At 44.5% G+C, this 17,261-nt stretch overlaps 1 protein-coding gene across 13 annotated transcripts in view; it reads left to right on the forward strand.

The window, feature by feature from the left end:
- Positions 1 to 17,261, forward strand: part of ZBTB1 (zinc finger and BTB domain containing 1) — a 65,115-nt gene that overhangs the window by 40,567 nt on the left and 7,287 nt on the right. For 9 of the 13 annotated variants that reach the window (XM_065063275.1, XM_065063272.1, XM_065063274.1 and 6 more), the window contains 4 exons: positions 10,489 to 10,610; positions 10,729 to 10,795; positions 11,605 to 11,703; positions 15,540 to 15,680. In XM_065063275.1, coding sequence (XP_064919347.1) covers positions 10,489 to 10,610; positions 10,729 to 10,795; positions 11,605 to 11,703; positions 15,540 to 15,680 — 429 coding nt within the window. Of the gene's footprint in view, positions 1 to 5,890; positions 7,010 to 8,391; positions 8,457 to 9,693; positions 9,775 to 10,488; positions 10,611 to 10,728; positions 10,796 to 11,604; positions 11,704 to 15,539; positions 15,681 to 17,261 lie in introns of those variants that run through there. The other 4 variants (XM_021292761.2, XM_013368308.3, XR_010472716.1 and 1 more) reach the window with 4 other exon arrangements.

The raw sequence follows: 17,261 nt of genomic DNA on the forward strand, positions 1-17,261 counted from the left end.
GCCCTGCAGGCTGGGCAGCCTTTGTCCTGGGAGCTGCCTGTCATGTATTTGAAAGGTTCTCCTTGAAGGTTTGGGACACTGTGGGGTGCAGCCAAGGGCAGACGGCTCTGAGGGAGATGTGGCATTTCAGGACTGCACCATAAATTTTGTCTTCCCCATTGTGAGCCACTCCCGTGCGTGCCAGGAACAGGAAGAAAAGGGAAAAATCTTAAAGGAATTTACGTTTCCAGTCTTGGCAGTCACTTGGCGCTTGGTTAAATGCAAAGCATCGTGTTATAAAGCATGCATGCACTTACACCCAGCATGCATAAATAATTTTAAAGTTCCTTTTTTCAGTCTCGTCAGTGCACTGCAATGTAATAGCATTTCAAGCTCTACTTATTTAAAAGGTGTTTCCCATTTCTCCTCCTTTGCCCTGTGTCTACCATGTGTTTCCCTTACTGCGTCCCTTTAGAAAGCACGCAGTGGTCTAATCTCTACCAACCTCAGGGACACTGTACCTTGGCACATGGGAATCCTGTGATATTAAACCAACAAAGCATGTGGATGCTCTTACGGCAGCAAAATTATGTTCTGTAGTTGTTCATCACAGGAAAGTTATCACCCCTCCCTACCCCAAAGCGAAACGAGTTATGCTAGTAAAGCTTCTTTAGCACACCTATGTGGGTCAGGTATCACATCTCTCCACCACTCTCATCCGCGTATTTATGCAGGCAGAAGCCTGTAGCACAGACCTGCCTCTAAAGTAGATTTTGCTTGCAGCAGCGTGGTGATTATATAGTTGGGCAGGCCAGCATTTCCAGGTGCAACAACATATTTCACTTCCACACATGAAACAGCAGTATTAAAAACCCCTGATCCACCCTTGCATGACCCATTTGCTTTTACTCTCTCCTGCATCAGTAGGGTGGAGACATGGACAAGCCGGTTCCTCTTGCCATCCCAGTAACAGTACCAGACAGCAATTTTAGAGAGGGGATACATTTCCCTCTAAGAGCCAACTCTTCCCTAGTCTTTCTTTTAAGGAAAATCAAGAACAGTATAGGAAATTCTTGTTCCTTTTCCATTGCTGTAGACACTCTCTCCCACCATTCGGGAGCTGGTTTTGTGTGTTGACATGTGCAAAAGTTGATGGATCACTGTTGCATCCTGAAGCAAGAAGTGTGAGGTCATTGTTGCTTGTGCTTAGGTAGCAGTTAGCAACACCTGTACCCTGTCTCTTGGAGAAGTTCGAAATATCACTGCTCCAAATGATTGCAGCTCAGCAGTTAAAAATCTATTCTGAATAGCATTAGGAGATAAAACCACTTCCAGAAATGCCAATGCTATGTATTTAAGGCAGCACTCTATAAAAGACCCCATGGGTTTAGGGGTCTTGGTTGCCTTGCTGTTGGCTGGCAAGCATCATGAAATATTTTCTGTCAGTCCCCTGGTAAGAGCTGCTGCACGGTTGAACTGACAGTCTAGCAATCACATGTCATAGCTGAAAGCAGCATTTCTTTTTGCCAGGCTGTATCTAAAAACATAAACATTTCTTTCAAAACCACGTTTATTTCTCATTTGGCAGACTCCCTGTTTTTCTGCAGACCTCTTTCACAACATATTTGCAGATGTACTAACACAGCCTGGTTAAAGACAGCTGATGCTACCGAGTCCTTAGACCTGTCCTCAGCACTACAGATAACTAAACTAAAAATTCTAATAAGCTATAAAGTGTAATGAACTAAAAACTAAAAATAAATTATCTGCAGTAATTACCTTCAAAGCTCACACAGTTGAATAGAGATCTTGTCTATAGTACATCTATATTAAATTTTCATTTTTTTTTTCCTTCTAATTCTATAGCAGGAAGACAGTTGTTATATCCTACAGAAGAACTAGAAACTAGGCTATGACGTTTTTGTTAAGCCCCATAGATTTCTGAGCATCTCAGAATACAGAATCAAAGTAAAAAATTTGAAAATACCTATTGAGTGTGAGGGTTTCATTTAAATACTTCTTCCTTTCTGTTAGAGGCGCGTTAATAACAAAAGGTTGATTGTTAGGAGCACAAGGCAAATGCCTAGCTGCGTGAAAATAGCTGACAACTGCTGATGCTCAGTAATCTCATCTGATAAAACCAGGCAGAGGGAGTGATTGCAGGAGGATTTCAGTAAAAGAATGTGCAGCTGGTTTTTCTGGCTTTCCAAAAGCAGCCCAGGTTCCCGTAAGCAGCGCTGGGCAACCATCACCTCCTGATTTCCCTGAGACCTTCTGTCTGGACTCAGGAGCTAATTCTGCCTTTGCCTCTCAAACACTTATAGCTAGTTTGCCTCTGTGGATGTAGTTGCCACCAAACATGTCAGGTAGTCAGGCCACAGGGCTCTGAATCTGGGGCAAGACTGGTGCTGGTGTCCCAGGAAGGTGAGGATGTGAGGTGGACATCTCTCCAGTTACAATGCAGCTGTCATGGCAGGTGCACACCTCCATAATGAGATTCTGGAGCTTGCAATAGCCTGGCTCTTCAGCATCTTTGGTGCCTCACTGTCCCTGCCCTCACCCACACCCTTGGCTGGTGTCAAAACTCACATCCCCCCACCCTGGGGCACAGTGACTCCTCACATTCACCTTCCCCTGGCTGGGAGGGCAGGAGGGGCAGGGCCCTCAGTCAATACACAGGGTCTTCAGCCAAGGAGGTGCCCAGGCCCGGAGAAGCTGGGAAGCTTCTGGACCATCTCATAATGACCACAGCCAGATCTGACCAGGCTATAAAATGGGGTACCACCAAAGATCGCCTATGGGTGATCTTCTGGGAGCAGTGGGTCTGTAAACAGAGCCCTCCCCTGAGATCAGGGACACCATCTAAGGAGACTTCCCAGGTGTCCTCACCTTCTCCTCGATGAGGGATTTTCTTCTGGATATATCCTTGAGTGAGCCCTTGCCCATCCTGGGCAAGCGATTATTTTCTTCTGGATACCCTTGAGTGAAAGAGGCCTCTTGTTTTTGTGAGTGGATGCATGCACGCTGTGAATCCTCGTTCTCATGCAGTCGTATGGTTTCAATATCCCCAAGTGGTACACAGAACCTGCAGTTTATTAAATGTTGCCGGAGTGCTGAATAATTTTGGATAAACCCTGTTTCTAGTTGATTCTCCGTTAAACAGTTCTAGTTAGAATAAAGTCTGTTTGGAGCTTATGTCCTGCCTAAATTGATTTCAGGGGTGCCTCTGCCTCCGTGACACTATTTAACCACCCTTTGTTTTGGATGATCCCAGGAATGGGACTGAAATGCAGCAATGTTGGTATGTGAAAACAGTGTAAATTGCCAAAAACAAGGAATCAGAACCTTCAATTTTGCACAAATCTGGAGTGAAAACCCACACTAGTGTTCATAGTATTAGGCCTGAGGACAGTATTTATTCCATTCATATAGCACGATCCTGTTTATAATGAGCAGGCAGCAGCACTTGGCAGGTAAATGGTGTAGACATGGACTAAGTATTAGCTACTGTGAAACTGAATTCTGTACTTGTATGTCTAACACAAACAGTAGTGAGCACACACAGAGTCTAATATTCCCAGAGAAACCAGGGCTGACATTTAACTGCCCCTGGGAAGAGAGGAAATTAATATGGTGGGTATGGAAGACAGAGACTTCACATAGCAAGAAGAAACAAGAGGCAGCAAAGAGCTGAATGACTGGACGGTGAGTCAGTGATTTTTTTTTGTTGAGTTTATGCATGTGTTTATTTTTTGGGTGTGATATCCAAACTAAACATTAGATATGCTTAAAGAATGGATACATATACATACTGTTGAATGTTCTCAGCTACTGGGGTGCACATGGACACACAAATACCACAAGCAAAAACATTAAAAGAAGCCTATTAAGGCTGCAAGGTCAGTTGTTCAGAATTATGACCATCAGAGCAAGGTTATTTCTTCTGTCTTTATGCTTATACATCATAACCCAGTTTTAAATTACACAGTAGCAGAGTTTTTAAATTTTTGTTCTTGTGTAGGGCAGCTGCCTTAGTTACTCTAAGAAAGTAGTATTTCCCAGTTCAATGTCCAGCCCCAGATCTGGAAAAGAATTCCCACTTAGAACATTGCCTGTGGAACTCATCACCATCACATCTTGAGTGCTTCACAACATTAACCATTTAGTTTTCACCCCTGAGATGTGTATAATTCCCACAGAAAGAAGGTGATAAAAGAAATTAGGAGAAGCCAAATGCCGTCTGTCTATCATGAGGTCTTACACTGGGAATGCAAGAGAACTGTTTATTCAGACAGATTAGTATTATACACTTCTTGGACTGTTCAAAGTAGAGTTCCCATTGGCTTCAGTCACCGCTGTGGATACCGAGTCCTGCATTTTAGACTGCCATGAAGCCAGGCGGTTTGCTCAGAAAGCAAAAAGCATGCAAATCATGGTCATTAGGGTTGAATGTGGGCTGGAGTGATTTGCCTGGTATTCTGTGACTGAAGCCCATGTGGAAATTGATTTCCCACGTAACCTTCAACTGCTTCAACCATTACTCCTTAATTTCACTTCTTGTAATCTTCCGGCTCACTCATAGCTTCCAAGTCTTGCAATAGCTGAAGCAGGGATCCAATGGACAATAATCTCCTTTGCCACACAATGCCAAGCTTTTCTTTATTTGATTTTTTTTTCCAGACACCCATTTGTGCCATCAGCACGGGTAGGGTGTTTGGTGCTCACCTCTGCGCCCTTAGCTCATGGAATACCTGGGCTGAGCTGATCTCTTCCAGGAAGCACTTGGTTAAGAGTAGTATTGTGCTGCACCTGGGTACACTCAGTCCTCTGCCCTGGTAACTCGGACAGCCTCAGGGTTCCCTCTAACACTGTTGTCTGTCCTGGCCTCTGTGCTTGGCCAGAGCCAATTCTGTCTCACTCTCCACAAATCTCTTCCAGATTTGTCTTCATTTTCCCCTAGATCACCTGTCTGCACTTATTCCCAGGCCTTGCCTGCCTGCCCAGCCAGCTCTGTCTGCAGCTCTCAGTCCCAGTCTTCACATCCACAGTTGTTCTCCCTGTAGGTAGTTATCAGTCTTAGTTTCTCCCCATCTTTTTTTCTGGGCTTTTTGTGGCAGTTTGCTCCCAACTCTAGTACAGCTGAAGGTTTGTCTCCCCTGCCTCCTGCACCATGAACACTAACATAGGTAGCCCCAAGTATCTGCAACATGTCCTTTACTTTTGCCAGTTCTTTTGGCACAACTTTTCCTGGAGCCAAGATGGGCTGTTGGTCTCCTGAGACTGATGGCAGCCTCTATGAAATGAGTTGAACCATAGGTTCCATGCTTCCCGCTTGACCCTGATGGGGAGCCTATTTCTGTAGTGCTGCCTGGCTGCTGTGGGTGAGATCTGAAGTTGTTCCCAATCCTGCTTCTCTCATCCTCTTAAATATGTAACTTGGCTGCCAAGTCATAGATATGTACTTGGCAGCCTGCAATAGCAACTGGAAACACAACATACACAATATGATTGTCAGAAAAAAAAAGCTGGCTGTAGAGAACGGAGCCAGAGCTGAATTTTCAGGGTGATTTGAGATTCTTGCTTAGCTGTCCATGGACTGATTGTGTTTGCATGAATAAATCTTTAAAGAGTACCTACAGGAGAAAGGATGCAGTGCTTGGAAGGCTGTGGAAATGGGGAGAAGTTAGGGGCAGGTCATTATATGGAATTTTTCTTTTCCCATGTTGTGTTGTCTGTTTCTTCTTCCATGTGGTCATGAACATCTCAGTGTTGCTTTCAGGAGTATTTTCTCAAGGTAGAAACCACTGCAAAAATGAATGATGCCATCTTTAAGAGCTGAAAGCATAGGAAATATTCCTTCTGTCCTACCGAACTGACCTGTCTGAAAGTCTTCGGTCAGGTATTTCTCATCTTTTCAAAGTACATACTGGCCTAGGGCAGCTATACTGGCAAAATTTTTCCACGTTGTGGCTGTTTTTCACCTTATAGCTGACCTGGTCTCTTGAGAGGTGTGGTCCTCCCCCATCCCCGTCCTCTTATCTTTACCTGCATCTCTGCTGGCCCTTCTCTGACTGCACCATAAACTCATGTAAAATGGTAACTCAACAGAAAGCTTCTCATTTATTTTTGCTGGATTACTATTTTTGACAGTTTAGGGAGCTTGCTGTGGGGAACAGAGAAGATAAAGAATCAACACAGAGATAAATGATGGGACAACTTTGATGGGAGCAAGAATGCCTCTTCCATCAACAACTAGCTATTAGGCTGGCTTAGCTGTAACATGAAACCTCACCCTTCACGGGGGTTTGACTTGTGTCGGCAAAAAGTGCTTTTGTCGGTGTAATTTGTACCAATTTCAGGTGCAATCTAAGCAGTACCAGTTACACATGACACTGATCCACCATGAATGCCTAGTATGAGAGATTTCCTGCTTGCAAAAACAACACTTCATGGTATCTCAACGGTCAAAATCCCTCCCTCAAAATCAGGCCCTTAAGTGAATTATTTCCAGGAGCAACTTGCAAATCTTGAGCTGGCTGCTTGCATAGGGACCTATGCCTCGTCACTGGAGGCTTGTAACCTGGTAGGTGTACATTTAAACTTGCTAAGTGCCACGCTAAAGTATGTTCAACATTCAGAGCCCTGTACACGCATCAGTAAGAGAGGGACTGGAGCAGCTGCCTTCTCTGCTGCTGGTCCTGGGCCAGTAACCGGGAAAACTTCTGCAGCTCCTGACCGTCAGAGAACGCAGGAGGCTCAAATCAGTGTCTGCGGAGATGTTATTGCATGGAAGGCACTTAATTTCCCCATTTGGACTCAAACGTTACTCAGGGAAGCTGCTTAGCAGAGCTGGGAAGGAGCAGAGCGCACAGACTTTAGTCCCAGTCCACATGGCAGGCTGGAGGGGATTTGTGTGCTGGGATCTGCGGTTCCCAGGGGACATCGGGCTGTCACCAGGATACGGCTATAAACAGAGCCTGCCTCAGCCCCAGGGCTCCTGGCCGTGTCCCAAGCAGGCGCCATGCTCACCGTGAGTCTCCCCACCTTTCCCAGCTCCATCTTGTTGCTGCTGGTCACGTTTGCCTCCGCAGCAGCTCCCGGGGACCACGGGAGGGCCCGTGGGGTGGGCAGGGGTGGGACCTGTCCCTGTGCCCCAGCCAGGGAGCAGGGTGGCCAGGGACCATCATTCAGCCATTTGTGTTAGTGAGGAACAGCTGAGATGTATTTTGAAGATGCAGGAGAGGTGTTTCTCCTTCCTGTGATGCGTTGGTAGGCCTTGCTCTGCCACACTACCACCTTTTCTATTTTTTTTTCCACTTATTTTACTATTTTTCAATTTAATTTTTCAGTTTTTCTATTTTTCTTTCCTACTTCATAATCCCTTGTGTGTAACATAAAGGCATAGCATTTGCATGGCCTTTTTCTTCTGAGAGTTTTAAACCAGGATTAGAAAGCTGGAACTGAAGATTAGAACAGGCAAGTTGAAATAACCACTGTTTTGCCAAAGGGTTAGAGCCATGGTTTCCTAATATTCCTCTCTTTGGTATAACCATCTCATGGGCTGCTGGCTGCTGACTGAAATTCTTCACATGTTCTGTATCCAGCACTTTACTACCAGGTTTGATTGAGCAAGAATTTGTGAGAGCCTTGTGGCTGCCTGCCTGAGTGGTACCTGGCAAAAAGTCACAGAAAACCTGGACATTTCACTTGATTTAAATTTGTAGGCAGAAGGATTTCAGCAGTAAGAGTCATTTTGCTTTGAAGGTGACCTGCAAATAATAGTTCACAGTTTGCAAGTCTCCCTTCTTAATTAAGGACTAATAGATCTTTTTTTATTTCCAGGGGATTTTTTAAAAGGATTAAAAAAAAAAAAAATGTAGATACTGCAAAATGCTGTTACTAGAAGTTTTGTCCAGATTCCCCTGAAGGGTCTATCTGGTGTGTATTTAAAGTTGTCAGACTATCACGGAAGTGTATAACATACTCCATTTTTAAACAAAGGTTTCCTTTCTCCTGATACTTAGTCTCTACAATTACATAAATATTATTGAAAAAACAAAACAAATAAAAGTAATGTGTTGTTTAATACTTGGCTTCATTTGATTTCTCAGTCTGTTTATTCACAGACAATAAAAGAACTGATGCTCCTTAGCAGACTTTAAATTATTTATTCATAACCTGAATTACATTTAAAAGGACAGATACATTTTTTTCTTTCTTATGCTGGCAACCTTGAATCTCAGAGAACTTCTATTCAAATAGCTCACACACAAACAACATCTGGGTGAAGAGCAGACTGAAGAAAGATATAGAAAGTGGCCCATATGCAGAGTGCTTGCATTATAAATACTTTGTTTGGCTTAGATTGAACACAGATTTATGACATGTACTCTATATGCTGTTTTCTTGCAGACGATAAAGCTAACTCCGGGTGTGTGGTACTGGAAAGATGATACTAACACACTTGAATTTGCAAGGTAAAATGATGATAGTTAGTTGCAAATTAGGCAGGTTTAGGCCTTGATACAGTGGTTCCAATTAAGGTAAAGTTAGAGTCTAATGTTGTTTTGCCTGAACATGAAGAGCAGGACAATTTTATTATTATTATTATTATTATTATTATTATTATTATTTATTTTTGATTGAGGCTGGAGCTCCGTAACGGTTGCTCTGTGGCATTTATCCCATCCTGTTAATGGAGAAAATGAGAAATATGCACGGTTTCCACACTGCTCTCAAGCTGAACCCACTACAGAGGGACGGCTGGAAGAGAGTGTGGTGAGTCCTGCCCCGTGTCAGAGGCGTGTACCATGCACTGGAGCAGCAGTGCTGGACATCAAGGCCAAACGCCACCCAGGTGTCTCTTGGTGGCCATCCACTGAGTCCACGGACTGATGTTCCCTATTTCCAGTGTTACATATGACCCTGTACAATGGTGAGCGCTGGAGGACCGCAGACCTCTAGGGAAACTGCAGCTCTGCGGGAGACAAAGTGCACGTAACCGTGCTTTGAATTTCTGCAGAAGCTGTGGATTAAGGCTTTATCATTTAAACTATTGGGGCAAAAAAACCCGACACCCAAACTACATGTCCCCCACTGTCTTTTCAAGCGCGGGGCAGGGAGCGTGGTGGATCACGGTGGCGGTGGGTCGGTCACACGCTGCCCGCTGCTGCCTGCCCGCCCTGCCGGGCATTTTCCACGCCTTTGTCACCGTGGAGCTGCTGCTCACCTCTCCCCTGGTGACACGGCTACTGCAGGTGCCTTTCATGGTCCGTGTCTCAGCAGCTCCAGCCAGCTTCTGCCTTGGGCTTGGGAACGCTGCTGACTCTGCCCAGTAGCTCTTCAGGGGATGGAACCAGTTTCCCAATGACCTCTGCCTGTGTCTGCCCTCAGCCATCTCAAAGAAAAGCTCTGGAATGGAGCACTTTACATGCAAAATCCTCCTAAAGCCACTTAGACACCAATTGCTTGAAGGGTTTATATGGCTCAGTCTGTATTGTAGCAGGAGACAGAGCAGGAAGCCCCAGGGAAGCCCCTTTTTGCTTCTGCATTCTTGAAAGCAATGTCTCATGTGGACATCAACCACAACCCCAAAGTTTTCTTAGTGTCAGAGGCCAAAATAGATATGCCTTTGGATCATGGGATGTTGACCTCTTTGCACTGGTTCTAATAACTTAAATTCATGCTACTTCATGCTCATATTCTATATTTCAGCTCCAATACAGCAACTGAGGAAAACCTTAAGAACGGAAAAAATATTCACTTTCAGGAAATACATGTCAAGACATTAAAGAGGTATTGCAATTCGACTAGCCTAGCTCAAAAAGAAACAAGATGATTTGGGTGGGAATATTTTCCTCCATTGTCTGAGGATCATGTCTGAACAAAACACATGAATCAGGAAGCCAGCTGCCATTTCAACGGGGTGGATGAGTGGTCTGAACATAAAAACAGAGCCAGACATGCCTGCTGTTGAATGTTAGCTCCGGCACTAGCCTGGTATGACATGGTAAAGTCATTCAGCATCTTTGTTGCTGTTTCCAGATCGCTCAGAATGAGGTAATAATTCTCATCTACCCTAAAGAGTATTGTGAGGTAATTAATTCATCTGTGTAAGGCACTTCAAAGATTAAAGTATTATTATTGTTATTATTATTATTATTATTATTAGTTTTATAAATTCACAACACGGTATAGCTGACTTTCATCCATTACTGAAAACTTCTTTGATCTAAATAATATAGTCACAATTTATTATATTAACAACTAAAAGAGCAACTTCAGACGCAACCTTACAGGTGAAATGTCCTGTTTCTCTCAACATCCTCAGCCTGTTTTGTGCTTCTAATAGTTGAATGTTAGTTCAGGACACCTGCCAAACACATTTCACTGCCTGTCCCTTTGAAACTAACTGCAATGAAGTGACTTCATACCAGGTAGATAATCTTAATATTCTCAGACTGGAATTAACACTGTGTCCTTAAATGTTATGTGTTGGTCAACCACTAGCATCTTCCAAGATGACTGCAGTGCAACACTCCCTGAAAAAAGGCTGGCTGACAGAGAAGAAAAACTGTATATGCTGTCCAAGTGGGAACCACATGAGTATGTCACTTTGGATGATGTCAAATGTGAGTAATTGCTGGTGTTCCATATCAGCAAGGCGTCACCCATACGAGTGAGAAAGCTGTTCCTACTAACAGTAGCATTTTTGAGGAAACATTCTTTGTCTTCTTTGTATGTTTTCAGATGCTGCTTTGCTTTTGAATCAAGCAAATAAGTCACATCTCATGCTATCGTTTGCAGCGGTTATGAGGTATGTCATTTAGAGTTTATTTTGAGAATTATGTGTGTGTAGTTGGTAGTGGAGGGAATAGAGAAGAAGAATATGAAATATCAGAGGTTTAAAATCTCCTACGTGTGGGGTTTGGTGGGAAACAATACCAAATGCATTTCATCTTTGATATGTGTAGAGAAAAAATCCTATCACATGTTTGAAACCCTTCCACTCTGTTACCTAAAAGAAGCCCAGAACTTGGGCCTAAATATGAAAAGGTTGTTATCTGTCTTACCCTAAGTTAAATTCCATGTTAGCCAGTGTATCCACAACAACTGCGTGCACTGGGAGTGTTCACACACCTGGGAATCTGAGCTGCCTCCCTGTGCTGCCGCTGTTCCCCTCAGAGATACAGGGCTCATGATTTGCTGCTGTCACTCACCAGCATCACTTCTCTGTAGGCTAAAACCGAGGAGGCAGCAGGTGGAGCATTATATCTCAGAGGCGCAGCCCTGAGATCACCAGGGCCATTTACTGGCTGCGTTGCCTTTGATTTAGCAATGTATCTGTAGACATTGTTGAGCCTTACCCATACTGGCCTTTCAGAAGAGGAGTGGTGTCCGAGTTATCCGCCTTTTCATTTGAATGTGAATGACTCTGTTAGTAGTTCTCTAAAAGCCTTCCAAGTCTCGGTGTGGGGCAGAGTGCTTGCTATGAATAGGTCTCAGCCATAGAGCAAGTATTTGGTATAATGCAGGCCCCTGAGCAGAGACTTTGTTCTTTTTCGTAGTGGTGTCCATATCTGCAAATCTGTAGACTTCATAGTGACCTTTCTACCTTCCATTTAGGAATGAGAAACTGGATGAGTTCCTCATGGCCCTACTCCTCTACCTATCTTTCTACCTGGGAAAAATTGCCATGGAAAAGAAATGCAGATCCTTGACTTCGTGAGTACAAGACTTCAGGTGTCTAAGTACCCAGAGCTTGCCCCAGCAAATCTGGAATCACAGGGGAGTCTTTCATGTTGGAATAATTGTGCGTATGAGCAAGGACTGCTTGCTTAAGCAAAGATTGCATGTTGGCCCAGTACCTGCATGGAAGGCTAAGGAGAAAAAACCCTCGATCTCACTGTTTTTGTACCCCATACTCTTGCGCTCTGTGCTCTCCAGGGTATAGGCTCCTTCGACTATGTAGAGACAGATTTTCTGGGAGGGTTTGAACCCTGCTTTGCCTCAGCCTTGCCCTGAAAGGCGTGTATGTACTGCTGTTCATGTGGCATGGCATCACCACATCTCCCTTTGGTGGTGGTGGCTGGATCCAGTCCTGCTGCAATGGGGTCACCAAGTAATTTGGATCCTCAAGGTAATCCTGCAATTTGAATAAACCATTACTACTACAACCAACGTTAAATCTATGTGAGTGCCCTGGATTGAATTACCATCCCTTAATGCCATTTCCCAGTAATAACATTAGCAACCAGTCATTTCTGCATGCCATACAGAGCACCAAATAGCCACAACTGAATCTGCTGGGTGTGAATTTGTTCTGTGGGTCACATCGCTTTAAGACTCCATTTCTAAATACTTTGCCAAGCAGGTTCAGATGACTCTTAGGTGCTAGGAACATGTTACAACACGAGGAATATATGCTAGGAAAGCAGTTCTCAAGTAAGGGTGTGTGACCACACTTGCTACCTTGCAGAGTACAAGTGTCTATGCCAGGGGAATAGTTTAGGAGCTGCTGTGTTAGAGGGTTATATGCCTTGAGAGAAAGCATTGCAAAGTTAAAAACCATGATTGTAAGAAACTTCAGTGATTTTCTGGAGTCTATAATAGTCTCTGAGCATTGATTCACCATGTTCTTAAAACACCTACTTAACAATTAAACACTTGCTTCACAATTCATGAAGCCTCAATATAAAGAAGGGCTGATTTACCTGGATTGAAGAAAAGACTGTTGGAGGATTGCTGGTCTTAAGGAATTAATTTGTCCTACATCCACAGATTGCCAGAAGTTTCTCTCATTGTGCAAGGAATAATTCGTAAATAAATAAAACCATCAGTGTAGTTTCATACACAAAGGTCACAGAAGTAGTTGAGGTGCTCTGGGCTGCAAATTACAAAATGATCCCCTCGCTCTTGGCTGGTAAAGGAGGAGGAGGCCACTCCATGGGCCATGACATATCAAAATGGCTCACATCATCCACTGGTGTGGCAAATACAGAAACAGACTAAAACAAAGAGGAGTTAGGACCCATTGCAATATAGGGTTATGTTCCCTGCATCAAAGGTGCTCTAATTAGTAGGCATCAGCTATAAGCACTGGATAAACCCTGCCAGGAGAGACTTTTCAGTGTGTTCTGGCATGCTGTGCACCCAAAGTGACTCCTGCCTTTTGGTGAGAAACATGTACTCCACTTCTACAATACTGTTTTATTTAGATTCATTACCTCCTCACAAGGGAAGTGGCTTGCTTGTCAGAATTGCCTGCATGCAGTCTAACTTCAGAGAAGCTTAAAAAGGAGACACTTAACATGCAGAAGCAGGAATTCAGGATATAGATCTACTGAAGTATAAGGAAGGAAAATAAAACCACATTAGCTGACTTGGAGGAGAAGGGAGATATTAATCATAGTGTGAAGATCTTTCTGACATTGTGACTTCTTTCCCTCTTGAAGATCTCCCATTTCCTTTGTTATCCACCTGTCCTAACTCCCAACTTGATATGTGCTATACTTCAAATCAAATGTAGCAAGGACTGTCTTTTCCCTCCTGTTGAGTAAAGTTCTGGAATTGTCTTCCACTACAAAGTAGTGGAGACAGGCAAGAAAACTACATTTTTCTGAAGGTGGTGCTCCATGAGCTTGTGAAAGGGATTTTATAACTACATAATAGAGTCACAAAGACAAAATTACATTTGTGATAAGAACCCTTGGGTTTGTGATATGCTGATGTATTTGGGAGAATGTGAAAGAAGACTGCATAGCCATTTGTTTTCCTATATCTATCCCACATAAATCCCATGCTCAGGGCTGTTGCTAGTGCCCTGCTCAAGAAGAAAACTCGCTCCCCCTTCCTCCAAGATATAATTTAGTGTCAGATGGTTTTTGCTTTCCTGTGTAGTACTGGCTATGTGCCACAAGTAGAGACAGACTGGAGGCAAGACATGCCGGTACCACTTCATGTTTCTTGCTAGTGGCACCTATAATTTGCTCCCAGTTAAACGGGCAGACAGACTCCTTGGAGACAGGGCTTGGTGACCCGCCTAGTCCTTTATCAGCCTGATGTTCCTACATGACAGACACTTCCAATGGCTGTGCAGTCCTGAAGCTGCTCTTCTTGCAGACCCTGTGTGATAATGTAGTAACACAGAAAACAATGCTGGTTATTTCTGCTCTCAGTTGGCGTGTTTTGGGGTTCCTGCCATTTGGGCTGTCTGTGAGCGATGCCGAGCTCATCTGCTGGGAGTACTCTTGTTCAGAGGGAGACTGTCTTGAACCTAGACCATGTAGAATTATCAGTGTCCACAGTGCCTCAACAGAACATCTAAGACCATCCTGGCTTCAGAAGGCATTACTTCTCTGCATTTAACTTTCTTTGATGAAAAATAAAGTATTAAAAGGTTTGCCATGCAAGAAAGTCAGGATGAATCTGGACATCTTTGACTTCTTGTGACTTTATATTTTGTTGATGCTGTGCTGATTCTTTGTAAATCCAAGCCTGAGGCTTTCCTGGCTGCTTCTAAGTTCAGGAAGGTTTTATAACTAACTTCACAAACAACTGACCAGTTCTCCAAAGCAGTGGCCATGAGGCATTCTGTAACCAGAGACAGCTTGGGAGTATTCACCTCTGAAATATGTGATTCTAAGAACAAAAACTCAGCAGTGGTGGATGAGACATGACTGGAACAAGGGCTATTATTTCTGCCCTGCATTTTCTTTCCCCTTTAGTTTCTGTCTGTTTCTGCTTCGAACCCTTTCATGTCTTTTGACGAAAATCTGCTGAATTTTATTAGCCATTATCCTTGAGAAGCCTAGAGTAATTGTCCTAATTTATTAAAGTGGGTTGTGTAGGAAGCTTTAGAGCTGGAGGCCATCAGGGATAGGACAGATAAGAAAATACAACAGCTGTACTGAGTGTGGAAGGAGGCTGGTAACTTTCAGGCCGGCAGCGCTCCCAGGCACCGGCAGACAGTCGGGTGGATTACAGGGGAAGCAGAGGAAATAGAAAGCTCTTTGGTTCGGCATTTCCTTAGCGTTTGATCTGAAATGGTTTAAAATACATGCTTGTGGTGTCAGCCATTCCTGTTTAGTAGAGGCAGTCCCAAAAGCACTTCGTGTGCCTTTTTGAAGAGAAGTTAAGTGCTGTCTGTGAACGAGCCAGACCCGCCGCTCCAGGCTGCTGGTGACAGAGCCTGCACATGGAGGTACCTAAATGCACCCCCAGGACTTTTATGTAGGCTGCAAAAAGGGTTCATAAGCTACGCAGGATCAAAGACAGCAACCTGACGGGTTGTGGGCATGCAGCTTATAAGCTGTGTGGAGCAAGAGAGTCTGTCTGTGCCCAAGCCCCAGGCCCTGTGTTCCCAGCGGCATCCCCACACTGTGCTGGAAGCGTCGGAGCCCAGCCTTGCTGCAGAGGGGTCCCCTGGCAGTGGTGTCACACAGCCTTGGTTTATGTGTCTGAAAACCATGCTCACTTCTTGGGAACAGTCACTCTTTCTAGCACCCCTTCTGTCCAGAGAACCTTCCCTGAAAACTTTTTTCCCTTTTTGTTTTAAACAGGACTATGGTAATAGGAGGGAACAAAGAAATGAAGGATGTGTTGACGCAGTTGGCGGTGTCCAGGATTCACCTTGCTGAGGTGTACTGTAACTTTGTCCTCGGACGAGGCATGGCACAGCATCAGCACACGCCTGGTGGAAAGTAAGCCAAGGAAAGCTTTCCCTTCTGGGAACCCTCCCTATGTCAAGGACCACAGCAGCCCAGGGCCAAGGCCCCTGCTGAGTGACATAAGTGAATGTCCAGGGTAGCAAATGTCTTGTGAGCCAAGAGTCACAGAGGGCTAAAGGACCACGAGACACATAAGTGTCCTGATGTCCCTGCAGTGCCTGTTAACTAACTCCAAACGTGTTTCTGGTGAGCTGTTGCCAGCTGAACAGGCCACAACAAGTTGCAGCAGAGCGTTGGATACCAGTCTGGAAAGATGCAGCCCTGGTATGCGGAAACCTTGCTAGATATACAGAGCAGGAAACTTTGATGGGTTCAACATGAAAGCCAACAGGGCACAAATCAGTGCCAGCCCTGGATCTTACCCCTGCCACTTCCACTTACTAACTCTTGAAATCAAATGATTACGCACTTGCTGGTTGCCACTGATCCCTGCATAGATTTCCTCTTATGCCAAGTCTGAGATAGCATCCGACTAATTCAGCAAATGAAGGAGATCGTGTTCCTGAAGGGCAGCAAGTGAAGGGAGTAGAGACAAGAGGTTGTGCTTGAGCATGGAAAGTGCAGGACTCCTACCTTTGAGTGGGGAAGACAACACATGGCTTTTTCAGAGTGATGGAGATCAACTACTCTTTAGATGCAATGGTCCCAGCAATGAATGGAAAGGTATTTAGTTCCCATAGTGGGAATTGAAAAAGAAATTGAAAAAGGCAGGAGGGGATGGGAAGGTATTTGAAAAGGCAGATAAACTAAGGGAATTATGAGGACAAGAAAAGAGGAGTTTTAACAGGAGATGGAGGTGTTGTGGTTTAACCTGGCCTGGCAACTGAGCACCACAAAAAATGGTTGGTGGGAGGACAACGTAATGACAGAGACATCATACACTGCGCTAGTGTCAGGGACTCTTTCCTCATCTATGTATGTTCCCGCACAATGTTTTCTTTCTGCAGTAGAAAGGAGCTGGCAGTCCCCACCCAGCACCCCAGTCCCATGGGATCCTCTCAGAGCAGTTTCAGGCAAATTTTTTGTCAGGTGGTGTGAAACTGCTGCCAGTCTCCCAGAGGAGTCACAAACATTCACCTGCCTTCCTGCAATGCAGCTCCAGGCAACTTTGCTCCTGGCTGGGGTGGTGGAACCTTGCTTTCCTTCTAATCAAGAGAAGGAAACCTGTGAAATGATGGAGTCAAACGGGAGCTGAAATTGCTGTCCCAACAGAGCTTTCATTTCAGTGTGGCCCATCCCACAAAGTGCTGGACCCTAAGAATTAAGAAGGTGTTCCCTCTGCGTGCTGGCACATCGGTGTTTCACCGGGAACTCCTGGGAGCAGCCGTCTGCGCCAAATCCCTGTTCCCTCCCACGTTCCTGCTGAGCAAAGACATCCTCTTAACCTCCTCACTGTTTGGACAGGGAGGTTGGTGGCAGCATTTCATTATTTCTGTTGTATGGCCCTAATGTCTGCATTTATGAGACTCAGTTGGAGGAACTTGTCGCAGAAAATGACTTGGATCCCAGACCTGGAAGCAACTGGATAAAACAGCCTGTCATATAGCAGAGTAG

This window comes from Columba livia, chromosome 5 (assembly GCF_036013475.1).
Source record: "Columba livia isolate bColLiv1 breed racing homer chromosome 5, bColLiv1.pat.W.v2, whole genome shotgun sequence".
In the NCBI taxonomy this organism is placed as follows: domain Eukaryota; kingdom Metazoa; phylum Chordata; class Aves; order Columbiformes; family Columbidae; genus Columba; species Columba livia.